General features: G+C 37.1%; 1 protein-coding gene across 1 annotated transcript; it reads right to left on the bottom strand.

Annotated features, from left to right (window-relative positions):
• Positions 1-7,550: 7,550 nt before the first annotated feature.
• Positions 7,551-11,076, bottom strand: LOC143881000 (NAC domain-containing protein 105-like). The gene is made up of 4 exons (XM_077383977.1): positions 10,961-11,076; positions 9,947-10,117; positions 9,598-9,869; positions 7,551-8,199 (listed from the first exon to the last, which is right to left on the bottom strand). Exons 2-4 carry the CDS (start codon positions 10,104-10,106, stop codon positions 7,690-7,692), a joined length of 942 nt encoding a protein of 313 aa, XP_077240092.1. The 5' UTR covers positions 10,107-10,117; positions 10,961-11,076; the 3' UTR covers positions 7,551-7,689.
• Between the last annotated feature and the right edge of the window lie 2,462 nt (positions 11,077-13,538).

Below are 13,538 nucleotides of genomic sequence, written 5' to 3'. Positions count from 1 at the left end.
ATTGTACGTGGCAATCGTCATTTCATTCCTTCAAATGTGAAGTACATCAGCACATTTTCAGTCGTAGATACACTGTAGCTGGGTGTTACAAGTAATGAAAAGGGGCGCATTTCTCATTTCCCTACTATTATTATTATTATTATTATTATTTTAGGGAAGTGATATTTACGCCCCTTTTGATCACTAGGGACACCCACCCTCAGTGTATCTATGGCAAAAAGGGGCTAATATACTTTTTGTCAGAAAAATCCAGTGGCTTTGATTGCAAAGTACACTAGCAAATGGGTGTCATGGGTGATAAAAGGGGTGTAAATATCATTTCCCTTATTTTATTGTTGTTGTTGTAATTATTATTATTAGGGATTTGCTGGGCAATTTCATGGTTAGCCACTTGGGGGCTCAATTTTGCATAAGATGACCCACATAGGCTCACATGTTAGCAGATTTTGTCTTATTCATTTAATTCATATGAGGTGGCTGTTCTCTTCGTACAAAAGCGAACCTCAAAGTAGCTTTCCAAATTACATGTCTAGAAAATCCCTTATTATTAAAATGTAAAAGTACAAAGATTTACAATTTTGAAGGGGGTAAGAAGTCCATGAGCTCGGTTAATTAACTTTGTTTGCTTCCTCCTTAGGTTTTGGCTAAACTCGGAGAAACGACCAAAAGTCGACCCCATTCGTAGCTAGCGAAAATGACGTTACTCACTATGGACTTTCTAAAACCCTGTCTTTTCCTCTTGGACCCATTGGTAAATCCACTCAAACACAGTACACAAGATAATATACATAGAGGAAAATCATTTAAGAGCCTCTTCCTGTCCACCTTTCATGCGGGCCAACACTTCTACCAAACAAATTGGCAATGGGTATGATTTTTAGGCTGGCAATTCAATTTCAAGTACAGAGGTAAGTTAATAGAAAATGCTAAAAAGAAAGTCCTATTTACACTTCTTCCCATCCTAAGAGGGACTTATTTGGGCCCCACTTCTTCCTTGTTTGTGTGATGAAACCCATTGATCTGAAGGCTTGCATCTGATGATCGATGATTCTGAGCCCTTGATCTTTCAAGCAATGATCAAGCATCATTTAGGATCCCACAAAGAAAAGCTTCAGCGTTTTTTTTATCGGTAAGCTAGGGTCAGGCAGGACCCCAACTAGATGCATTGATAAAAAAGGAGAATTACATGAAAGCTCAAAAAGAAAAAGGATAAACAACCTCAACAAGAGGAGGCACCAAGGCAAGCCTTAAAACAAAATAAATAACCCCAACTGTAGAGGCCAAACACAAAGCTCAAAACCGAAAAAACGATATCCCAACTCAAAACAAACAAAGAGAATGATCCTGCTTATGAATTCTTGAGCATGAAAGGGAGCCTGCAAGAAGTGGAAGCTAGGAAGAGACGGGGGTTCTCAGTCATGCTTGAACATTCTTTCCTCCCGGATAGAGGAATATCTTCAAGGCTGGAAGAGGGGTGATCCAAATTTTGGAGAATTGAGAACTTGTTGCTCTGGACTTTAATTTGAGGAGTTGGGGTGCTGAATTTCTTTAACAGTATCTCTGGTGCATCGGATTCTCGTTTGAGATGAGACTATGACCATGTCGTCCGCCTCATGATATTTGATATGATCAATGGTCTTGATCTCACATGCTCCCCTTTTGGACCAAAAATTGCCTTCTACCATTGATCACAAGTCATGACAGTGACATTTTGAGGGCTTTTATGTGTATAAATAGTTACACTTGGAAATTACATCAGCACTCATTTTTTAGTAGCACTCTTCAATCTATTTAAAGCCTTTTTAGTTGGTTGTCGATAGTTTTCTTGGGGAAATATAACACCTAATAATTGAAAATTAGAAAAATTAAATGCCAACGTTGAGTCCAATAATCAGTTTTGTTCTCAGAATCAATTGATAAAATCCAGAACGAATAGAGCTACCTTATAATTGAAGCCCGACCCATGGAGCTCTGCGGATTCTATATATGGATACTACCAAAATTAATCTTTCCTAGCAAATAAGATTATTCTGTCATTAAGGACACTTTTAAACCCATTATCTAAGATAGTTGTAAAAGAGAGTTGGTAGGAAGACAGGATCCAGTGCTGAAAAAAAGCAGGGGATCTACCATCGTGACATATGTGCATAGAACAAAAAAAGGGGGCGCGTATCTCCACAAGTGCAAAATTCACCCTTCTTTATTTCCATCAAGGGATCCTGTTTTAGAAGTGTTTTCCGTTATAAAATTATACAATTATCTACGTATAAATAAGGGATTTGTTAGGCAATTTTTCAGAAAACTACTTCGCGGCTCATTGCAGGTGGGAACAGCCCTGCGGGCTAGATTTTGTCTTATTGATTTAATTTTTCTTTGTGGTTGTTGTATCCTGCAAATGTGAACCGTGAAGTGACTTTCTGCAAAATAGCCTAGCAAATCCGGCCCTTAAAATAATTAACAAGAGTATATGCAAATAAGTGTTAGGGGTATGGAATCAGACAATCAGGCCCTTGCCCATCGATTATGACCCTAGGGGTGGCTTTCAACCAGTAGGGGTGCCCATTCATCTTATTTATGTAAGGGCGCTTCGAGTTTTTCATTCCTTTTTTTAGAATGGCAAGGTAACTCGGAACTTATTTAGTGGATGGATATCGGCACTACCATATTGTTTTACACTTTGGTTCTATTCCAATGATGGTAAATAAGTGGTAGAATATTCGTTTCTGCCCTATATATGCAAAAGTGAAAGCCGTTCTGACCGCTATGTTGGGAAAATTACTCCTATATATGAAAGTTGTAAGTAGCTTCCTACCCGTGGTTTACTATAAAATTGAGTACCCTACAATAGGGGATGAGTGTTTGTGAGGATAAGTCGATTACCCTTTTGGAGAGAGCATGTAAAAAGAGTGCAAGTCGAGGATAAGTCGATTACCCTTTTGGAGAGAGCATGTAAAAAGAGTGCAAGTCTTTACCAGCGGAACGTTCATTATTTTACCTTTTCCATGAAATTATACGTCGATTCTCGCCTATCCAACAAAGCACCTTGTCTGGATAGCATGAATTTTATGAAAAAGTGTTGAAAAGAAAAACTTTTCCAAAATTTCTTACTTTTCCATTGTTTGATCAGGAATGGAAAAAAGTAAGTTGAATCACAGCTGTTCAACTTTACAATTCTTTCCACAGGAAATCTTTTTCTTGCAATCCAATAACAAATTGAAATTCTCACTCCCTTGTTTATTCACGTAACTCCTCAATTGCTCATTTTTCGGCCGAATCCCGAAGAAAAATAAACCCCATTATTACGTGGAGCAAGATGAACGGTTGGATTAAATTAATTGGAGAAATCAAAGCTTTTGATTAATTAAGATAGAAAGAGAGAAATGGCATGTGATACATGACTGACATGTCTCATGAATGGAAATAATAAATCACGTTGTGGTCATGAACACCATCATGATATATTGGTTGCTTTTGCATGGAATGGGATCAAAACCCCAAGTCATTATTAGTAATGACACCCTCTCTCTCGCCTACGCTCTCTTAGCCATACGTGATATCTGAGCGTCGATGTGACGGTGACCCCGAGAAGACAAGAGCAGAGAGACCCCACCTCTCTCTCTCTCTCTCTCTCTCTATTCTTAGTTTCCTAATTTTCTGCGGTCTTATTACTTGTCTAACTCAATGTGCTCTACCTCCTTTAATCATTCCTCTCTTCTCTCTTCCGTCTTTTCATTTTATGAGTACCACTCAACACACGACGTGCGCTCCCCGCTCCCATGCACGCCTCGAAATCCTCTCTTTATTATTATTTTTTTAAGTGCTTTTCGTGCGGCCGAACATTTAAAAATCTCACCTGTTATTATTACAACATTCAAAATCACACCGTACATGTGAACGTCCACCTTTGTAGGCCCTACTTTGGATTCTCAATTTCTCACTTCTCTATAATTCACCCTTAGCTTTATAGACAAATTCATTTCATTTACCAAAAATATCCAGTTGGCAATTCTGGCAAAACGTTCAACTTTCATGCTCTTTTTTAGAAAAGCTCATGATAGTTTTTTTTTTTCTGGTTGCTGATATTGGCACTACCATGTTTTGATAATGGCACTGAATCAACTTGTCTTTTATTATAGAAACTGTCTTCAAAGTTTATTACACCTCTAGCCTTCACGTTGGAGGATCAATCCAAGCTTTACCTACGCACCCAAAAAATGTTTATTAAAGTTACCAAAAAACTTTTAGATGCCGCTTCAGAAAGAAAAGACAAGCTGAGTTGGTGCGATTATTAAAACATTGTAGTGCCAATATCATTAGCCTTTTTTTGATAAAAGGACAAATAATCTTATTTATATAAAAAAAAAACTCTTCCTGAAATTCCTTAATTCCGCCTATGTGTCAACATAGGCGGCACCTATGTTTAGGGGTGGTTATTCGGTTAAAACCGAACCGAAAAAACCGAAATGTTAAAACTGAATTTATTTCGGTTTCCCAAAATTTGAACCGAAACTGAAACCGAATTTATGAGAAACCGAACCGATTACAAATTCAATTATTCGGTTATAACCGAATAATCGAATTGTGAGAGGAAAAGAGGAAAAAAAGTAAAATTTTGGCTTGGATCGGAGGGCTAGCCCACGGAGTGATCAATCCGATCAAAATGATTTTTTGAGCACAACCTAATTACGTTGTGATCAATCAAATGGACGGTTTTGATCATCCCACGGAGTGCACATTAAGCAAATTTTTTTGGAAAAAAATGGTAGATAACTGAAACCGAAACCGAATAACCAAATTTCCAAAAAAACAAACGAAACCAAACCGAAATGGAAAAAAACCGAACCGAAACGACCAAATCGGTTCGGTTCAGTTCAGTTATTCGGTTATAACCGAATAATGCTCACCCCTACCTATGTTGACACACACACACACACACAATTAATCTCTCTCTCTCTCTCTCTCTCTCTCTCATTAACTAGTTTCCATGACATAAGGAATCAGCAATTGTTTTATGACGACTATTTTTTAACAGATTAAAAGTAATTTTTTTTTCTTTATCTTTTTTGCAATTTTTTCTTATTTCTTTATTGCACACTCACTTCTCTAAATGAGACATATACTACGCTAGAAGGGCCGTAACAAATAGCAACTAATGCAGGGGTGGATGCTTTGATACCAACTGATATAGGATCGTCGATGAACAACACAAAATGGAGATCACATAATTAGTGACCAAGGTTTTAAATTTCGGCCGAAGTCCAAAATTTTGGAGAGGACTGAAACGTTTTAAAACCAAAATTGCCGAAATATACCTAATTTCGGTTGAAATTTCCGAAATTCTTGATAAAATATTAATTTTTTATTCCTTTACAAATTTCAACCGAATTTCAGCCAAAATTTCAGCCCAAGAAAACGACATCTCGAGCCCTTCTACCGAATTTCGGGATTTCGGCTAAATTTTCAGTTTTGGGAGGACAAAATCACTCCCGACACTGAAATTTAAAACCTTGGTAGTGACTAAATATAGTCATGGAGATTTGAAAAACTCATACCGCAGTTTTATAGAAAAACTCTAATATGATATGTACGAGAAAATCTCCAATATGACATGTTCCAAAAATTTACTTTATTCAAATCTAGGAGACATGTTTTTGGTAGTTTCATCTACACCATTCGCCCCCATTTGAAGAAAATTTGATCGACCTCTAGTTTAAGCTTTATTTTCTAGGTAAGCAAGGACTTTTAAGCTAGGATTCTCATGTTTAGGCTATAATTATGAGATGAAAGTGAACTTCCACGGCCCCCACTTCCTGCATTTCACCCCTTTTGTTTGCTTTTTCCTAAAATTGACTGCATTTCCCTTTTATTTGTCTTTTTTAGGAAAAGTCACACAAAGGGGGGTGGATCAGCTAGTAAAGAGGGTGGGAATTGAATATCATTCCCATAACCAAAATGTCTTCAAGTTTTATAACAAAGCCCATTGGACACGCCAAACATTCGCATGTGAATGGCAAAAGTTCCTTCACTTTTTCTAAATAATTTCAAGAATACTCTAAAGTAGCACATTAGTTTAAGTTGACTGTGAAAAATAAATAGATACCTCCAATGTTTTACTCTTTACCCGCATCATAAGCTTTAGGAGCCATTGAAGGTAAAAAAACAAACTTCTAAAATAAATAAGAGGATTGCTAAACTCAAGGGCGTCTTTGAAAAAAACCATTTTTTATTGGTGACCTGGATCCGGAGGCCCGATGTCTTTTTGGTAATTGTGGGGGAGCCTTTGACAAGTAACTAGGAAAGTGTGGAGTAAAGAGAGGAGCGTCATTGTTGGAAATAAAATACCTCCAAAATGGGACGCCCTTTGGAAGATAAAGACGGAAATGACCAACGATTTGGTCATTTTTACAGTGTTTATTTTTTGTATTAATTGGGGATTTGAGCTCACTTCCTTGTCTTCATGCCTATGTGTCACAACGGAGGGTTTCGTCTCTTTTTACAAAACCGATTTCCGTTTTGCCAGCACTCTTGAAACTATTTTCCATGTTACGAGCCCCTGATCTTCAACACGACTTACTTCGATCGGTACAAACATAAAACACATTCAATTTAGCCTAGGTTTCAATTTGGAGTGCCGGAATCATGAATCGGTCTAGACCGAAATACAAATGACCGAAACCCGAAATCGTTGTTTCGTACAATATTTCAGCCGAGGTAATTTTGCCGAAATTTCAGAAAAAATATTATTTTTTTAATCCTCTACGAAATTTCGAGGCCTTTTACCAAATTTGTACAGAAATTTCTGTATTTCTGCTGAAATTTTGGTTTCGGAAATATACCCCAAAACCGAAATTTAAAACCTTGATTTCAATTCCTATTCTGATTTTCCTATAAAAATGAAATGGAAAAAAGTTAAAATTAAAATTTAATAAATATTTCATTCAACAGGAGCCCCACGGTTAGGTGTGGGAAACAGATTCTCGCATTTTCCCCCTTTAATTCTGCTCCCGTAGTATTTTTCACCCCTTATTCCATTCATTTTTTTTGAAGCAAATGTCGGGAATCAAGCGGAATCGGAATATGATGCCGATTCCAGTGACTGATTCCGGCAATCCAAACGTACCCGATGATCTATGGGCCCTTGGATGCCATAAATATTAGTTATTGAATAATGATATGGTAACCGAGAGTAAAACCGACCAAATAGCCGTCTTCACACTTTGACAATCTTGTTCCTCTTTTTTTTCTTAAAATGGCAAAACTACCCCTGCCATGCTACGTGGCATGTGCGGATTTGTTTGGTTCTCCTCTCGGTTCCACTCTTCTCTCCCTAATAGCACGAATATTTAATCTTATTTGCAAAGGGGAGATTAAGGCCTGCATCAACTGTATAATTTCTAGGGCTATTAAAACCATTATTTAAAAATAATCAGAATTAACTCTAAACCATTTGCATATGCGATTATATGCAAATGACTTATAGATGTAGATATCAAAGAGTCCCTAAGGCTCTAAAATTTGTTACAGTTAACAAAAAACAAGAAACCCTAGACATTGGAGACTTAGTTTTGTGAGAATCCTCATTGATTATGAAAATTATCTTTTCATCTAATACTAATTCTCTATTATTGGACATTTGAGAACCTCAGTAAATCAGTAAGCCCCTCAGACAAGAGCTTGTTTACTTTATTGTTAATATGAATTAGGAAATGAGGGAAGGAAGGGATTTCCTTGGATTAAAGCATTCCCTTCGTAATCAGTAGGAATTAATGACAAATTTGATTTGGAAGATGTTGCGGTCTCACTCGAATTCAATTCAAGTAAACAGTCCAGCATTTTCCAATCGTCGACTTGTTCTTCCTTACAGAACTTTTCTTCGTCGATCGTAACACTAGGTTCAAAATTTTCTTTGGCAGCTAAACTTGTGGATAGAGAAGGAATGTCCAACTGTGGGAGTTCAAGGAGTTGATTGAGATGGGTCTGGCTTGATCCAAGTTCTTGCTCATAGACCGATAATTGTTCATGAAAGTTTCGTCCTCGGTAGGAGTTGACAAACTGTATTGGATTGGAAACATCCGTAAGTGTTTGTAGTCCGGTGTGATCGTGATCTCGGATGTAATAGTTAGGATTCCAACTTTCAAATCTTGTCGGTTGATTGGGGATTTGTTTCTTGAATGCTCGACAGACTACCCATCCTTCATCCTACAACCCGCCCCCCAACCAAGTAAGTAAATAACTTGATGAAAACAAGAATCGATTTTCCATGAAACTATGTGTATGGTTATTCTAACTCTCACCTTACTTGAAAGAGAAAGAATCCGGGTGACAGATAATATACGACGTAAAGGCTTAACCAGCATCATATCAAGCAGTGGATTTTTTGAACGCTAGTAATATGCCGGTATAACCTTTAGCAGTGGATTTTATGACTTTTTCCAGTGCTAAAACCCTAATTTCTTGCACTAAAGGGTGCTTTTTCAAATATGAGAATAGTGTCTCACCCATAGTAGCTGGAAATTTCTTGGGGGCGTGGGAAACTCATTTCCTCTGAAACACATTTCCCAAATGTTATAAAAAAAATGAGGAAACATTTCTGAAACACATAGGAAACGCCTGATAAACATATGGGAAACTTATGTTAAACATGTGTGAAACACATGAGAAACGTATGGAAAACAAGTGGAAAACGTATGTAAAATGTGTGAGAAACATGTGTGAAACTTACAAAAATCGTTTTGCTAAAACACCAAAAACTTGTAGGATACAAATGTAAAAGGAAAACAATAACATATATTGTAATAAAATAGAAATAAGTAAAAAAGTATTCTAAAAAATAAAATATATAACATAAATAAATCATCTTTGCATGCCTCTAATTTAAGTAAAAATTAGGAAAAATTATAAATGTATGTATTCATGCATTCAAGAAACTCATTTTTTTTCCTTTATTAACGGATCATATATATGGGCACTGATATCCGCACGGCCATGTTTCTTATAATGGGATATAATCACCTTGTTTTACATTGTTTAATTAACTAGCTGTCTAAGGCTATTACAATTCCCAAAATGCTCTCAACAGCCTATTAAAGAGTACAAAACAAGGTGATAGCCCCATATTATCAAAATACACATAAGAGTACTATTTTTGTGTTCCTCGGAGGTTGGATACTTAAGATAATAATTAGAGTTAGAGCTTCTTTAGTTGTATATAATCTTATAAGAAAATGGTCTCGGCGTTAAATGGGATTATCTGAAAGTAGATATTATTAATAGTTTTACATATGCCATATTAATGGCTTCTAAAGAGGCCTTGATGTCCCATTTGCAAATAAGAATACATTGAAATATTTTTACATTGAATATCCAAGATTTTAGCACCGAATTGTGCTGTTTTGAGAGGTGTACAATGACTTGGATAAGTTTTGATCATATATATATCTTTTAATAAACATGAGATCTTAACTTTCAATTTTCTTCATCTATTTCAATTTTCCAACAATTGGTATCAGAGCTCGTATTTATATATTTTTACCTCAAAATTGGAAGTTATTCATATATTATAACTAAAATGCACATTGTAAAGAAAGTGTGGCTTACATGGGGTGGTCCATGTTCGCTAGTCTGTAGCCGGTATTCATGCATGATCCAGTCGGTTTTCCTACCATTGGGTGCACGGCCCTTATAGAACACCAATGTCTTCCTCATTCCTATGACTTTAAGCTTGGAAAGCACTGCCTTGTCTCTTCCCGTCGCCTTCCAAAATCCGGCGGCTGTAGCTCTATTTGTCCTAGTACTCGTCGGATACTTCTTGTCTTTGTGACTGAAGAAGTACCACTCCTTTTGCTCCTCGTAGCCGAGATTACATCTATCTGCGCATCGTTAGCCAAATCATTAGTTTTTCTTCCCATTGTAAATTATGGGATTAGTTTTCTTTAGAAGTTCCAACCTTGGAGATCCCACGGCTCGATTCTGTAGAGATCAATCTCTTTGATGATCCTTAAATCAATATTTTGAGAAGCAATTTTCCTTGTAAGGTAATAACCCACAAGCTCTTCTTCAGTAGGATGGAATCTAAACCCGGGTGGAACACAGGACTCCACTTCCATTTCCAATTCACCTGAATTTTAATACCAGATATTGTTTGAGAGAGAGAGAGAGAGAGAGAGAGAGAGAGAGAGAGAGGCAACCACACTCTAGGCAGAGAGATAGATGATGCAAGTTGTCCAAGAAGAATTAAACCCTCTAAAGCCTTTATTCATTTCCTCATATTCAATGATGTTATAGATAAATGGGCTGCAAAATCTAGAGAGCTTGCATGCATGTCGGAATGAGAGACCCAATAAGACTCCATTTCTACGCTAAAATGTAAAGGAACTAACTTACAACACAATATTCTCTTATATGTGGCAGGACATCCTGTTAAGGTAGATTGCATAAAAAGGAGCCGATAAATTTGACATTTGAGAGGCAAGCATGCCCTTGTTTATTTGAGTGCACTCCATGTTACGTTGGAGGATGCTTTCGCACCGACCCTAGAACACAAATACACTCAAAAGGCAAAAGAAATATTGAGGAGAGGCAAACGACACCTTCTCAGTATCATGGTTCTTCATAAAATTAAAAATCCACTTTTAACACAAAAAACAATAAAAAAGAAACCCATCTGGGGCATAAGTTAATTTTACATAAAATGGAGTGTACTTCCCCATTTGATGTAAAGAAGATGGGGTTTCTTCTCAAAATAATCCACTTTCAACAAAGCAAAACCACCCATTAGAATTTTAAGGAACATGGTTTCTTCTCAAACTAATCCAAATTCATCTTCCAACTCAAAAAATAATAAGGTTCCGTTTCTTTCGACGGAAAAATGGACGTAAAATTTGTTTTATGCTGTAAAAATGAACATAAAACAAATTTTACAAGTAGAAAGAAACGGAGATTTGATAGTTTTTTTTTTCACCTGAAAACTTTGGCTTGCAGTTTTGTCTGATCTTTCTGCACTAGAGATTGCTCTAGCTCTTGAGGTGGTGGGAAGTTTTGCTAATGAGACAAGGTGAGAGAGAATGACATATTTATTTCTAGGAAAAAAATGTGGTGGGGGAAGTTCTAAGATGTAAAAGATATATAAATTTAGAGAGAGAGAGTAGAGAGAGAGAGTTATCGATTGCGCGTGGGGTGGCAGAAATGAAAGGGGAATTTGGACGGCGTGAAAACAAAATCTTCACGCCAACCCTCCACCGATCTTTTGTATGTCAAGATATTTAGAAAGGGCCATGGCTCTTCTGGGCCCGTTTGGTAAACCGCCTGTTGCCACATGGCACTCCTAACTGCTTGCCACGTGGATTGCCATTTTGGGTATCCATCAATCACTATTATATGCCTAATCATTTGTGTCTTCCACAAGTTAAATGAGTCCTAGAGAAGCTAGCCAACCCAAAACATGCTTAATTGGCTCGGCTAGGCTGGGTGCAACTAAGCCTTGGCTTGACCGGTCGAACCCAATGGAGACTCCCAAGTGCAACTGTCACGTATGTAGACATGCATGATACATACCTTTGATGGGTGGATGTGTTTGCTAGAAGCCTAGAATAGTTATTGAGTTAATTTTTCACTACAATATCTTTTTGTCAAGAATTCTCGGCTCAGCCTAGCTCAGTTCAACTTTTGCTGATCATATTAGAATGTAATTATCAGGGTTAATCAGTTTTCTGTCAACAATAATAACAATATCCTTGACTAAAAATCATAGGATTAACTTCATATTTAGAAATCTAAAACATGTTTTAAGAGACTATCATTTATTCACAAAATGACAAAAAACATTCCTTTCTCTTATACTTTCCTCTGGTGGGTGAATGGGGCCCACCGATAGCGACCAAATTAACTTAAACAAACAAGGCAAACGAGAGACAACGCTAGCTTACAAAGGGGTCTTTCATCTGACTATCATATATAATTAACAAAAAGCAAATGATATCCCCACTCCCTTGTTTTAATAATAATAACACTTCTCTTTGTACTTTAAACTTTCTTCTAATTGGCTGTTAGACACTCACAAGTTCTAGAAAGCTATCAACAACCCATTAGAAAAGAGTGAAATAAAAAGAGGAGTGCCATTCTTAGCCATAGAACCGATTATCAAGAAGGGTCGACCCAATGCCTCGAGTCCAAGTCGAGCCACTATTCGAGCCTCTAGCTTAGTTAAAGACCCACGAGTCAACAGCATGTAGGGGCCGTTCATTTTTTATTTTGAGAATTGATTTTAGTCCATATAAAACTGATTAATGGAACCAAAATTAAATAATTTTGAGTTCAATAATCTGTTTTAGATTCAAAACCGAGGCACTTGCTAGTTTTGGATTTTGAGAATTAATTTTGATTCCAAAATCAATTTTCAAAATTCAAAATGAATAGAGTAGTGTGACAAAAGTGGGATCTAACAAGCTTGTAGACGGATTATAAACCAAAGCAAAAGTGATTTTACAGACCCAGAAATGCGACCCATTTTATAATGTTCGGATTCTAACACCATCTAAAAGAAGAAGGAAAACACAAAGTGGGCTGGGCCTGCTCCGGCCCAGCGTCGGTCTCCGGCCCCACTTGGTTTTTTCCCACCATCTTCATTATATCAGAATGTATGCTTTTTTGAAAACACAAGTGTGGAACACAAGCTTCTAGAGGCTTAACTAGTGTGATAATGACATGTCTCCTATTGCAAATCTTCTTGTCTCCCAAGTGGGGCCCATCTTTCTAATATCTAAATCGTCCATGCCACATGGAATTTTTGACAGATAGGCCGTACAACAAGTTGTTTCTGGTGTACCAATACCATGTCTTGTATTCTTTTTCAGGGCAATGATAAATTCGCACCCCCTGGAGTACGCATGCGCACCCCTTATAATGTGATTTGACGTCAAAAAAACGTTAAAGTTTAGCACTGTTCACGTCAAATCATGGCATAAGGTGTGCGTCTGCGTACAGCAGGGGGTGCGAATTTATCATTGCCCATTCATTTGTTTATATATGTTTCATAGGGAAGCTCTAGGGAGTTGGTGACTGACCTTTGCAGAGTGCAATAGAATTACTCATCATAATAGTAGAAGTGGTAGGTGTTTCTTGTGGATGTTTATTTGTTTAGGTGGCAGTGGATTTAAAACTTATTTGGGCCACACCTTCGTATCTTCGGATAATCTAGACCTTTCGTTTGGCGGACCCCATTGTCGAGATGACATGGGTAGAAAATCGTACTTATAAATTTTCTCAATTGTTCAATCAACGGCCTACAAATGGAGGATTAAGAAAAATAATCAATAGTCCCAATTCATGTTTGGTGTAAATGTTGAAATCTTGTGCTAACTAAAATGTTATTTATACTAGGAAATGTTGTATCGAGAGTAAATGATCTATAATAGGTGTTTACACCCGTTTTTTAATTTTCTTGATAAGTTATTTGCCAATAGAGGAATTGTAAGATCCCACACCGGAAAGGGAGAGAGAGTTCCTGGGCTATATATGTGAAGTTGTGAATTGTCCTTCAC

Source organism: Tasmannia lanceolata, unplaced genomic scaffold (assembly GCF_043159265.1).
Source record: "Tasmannia lanceolata isolate RefF3 unplaced genomic scaffold, GAP_Taslan_0.1 ptg000007l, whole genome shotgun sequence".
Lineage (NCBI taxonomy): Eukaryota > Viridiplantae > Streptophyta > Magnoliopsida > Canellales > Winteraceae > Tasmannia > Tasmannia lanceolata.
This window is presented reverse-complemented; position numbering and strand designations above follow the sequence as displayed.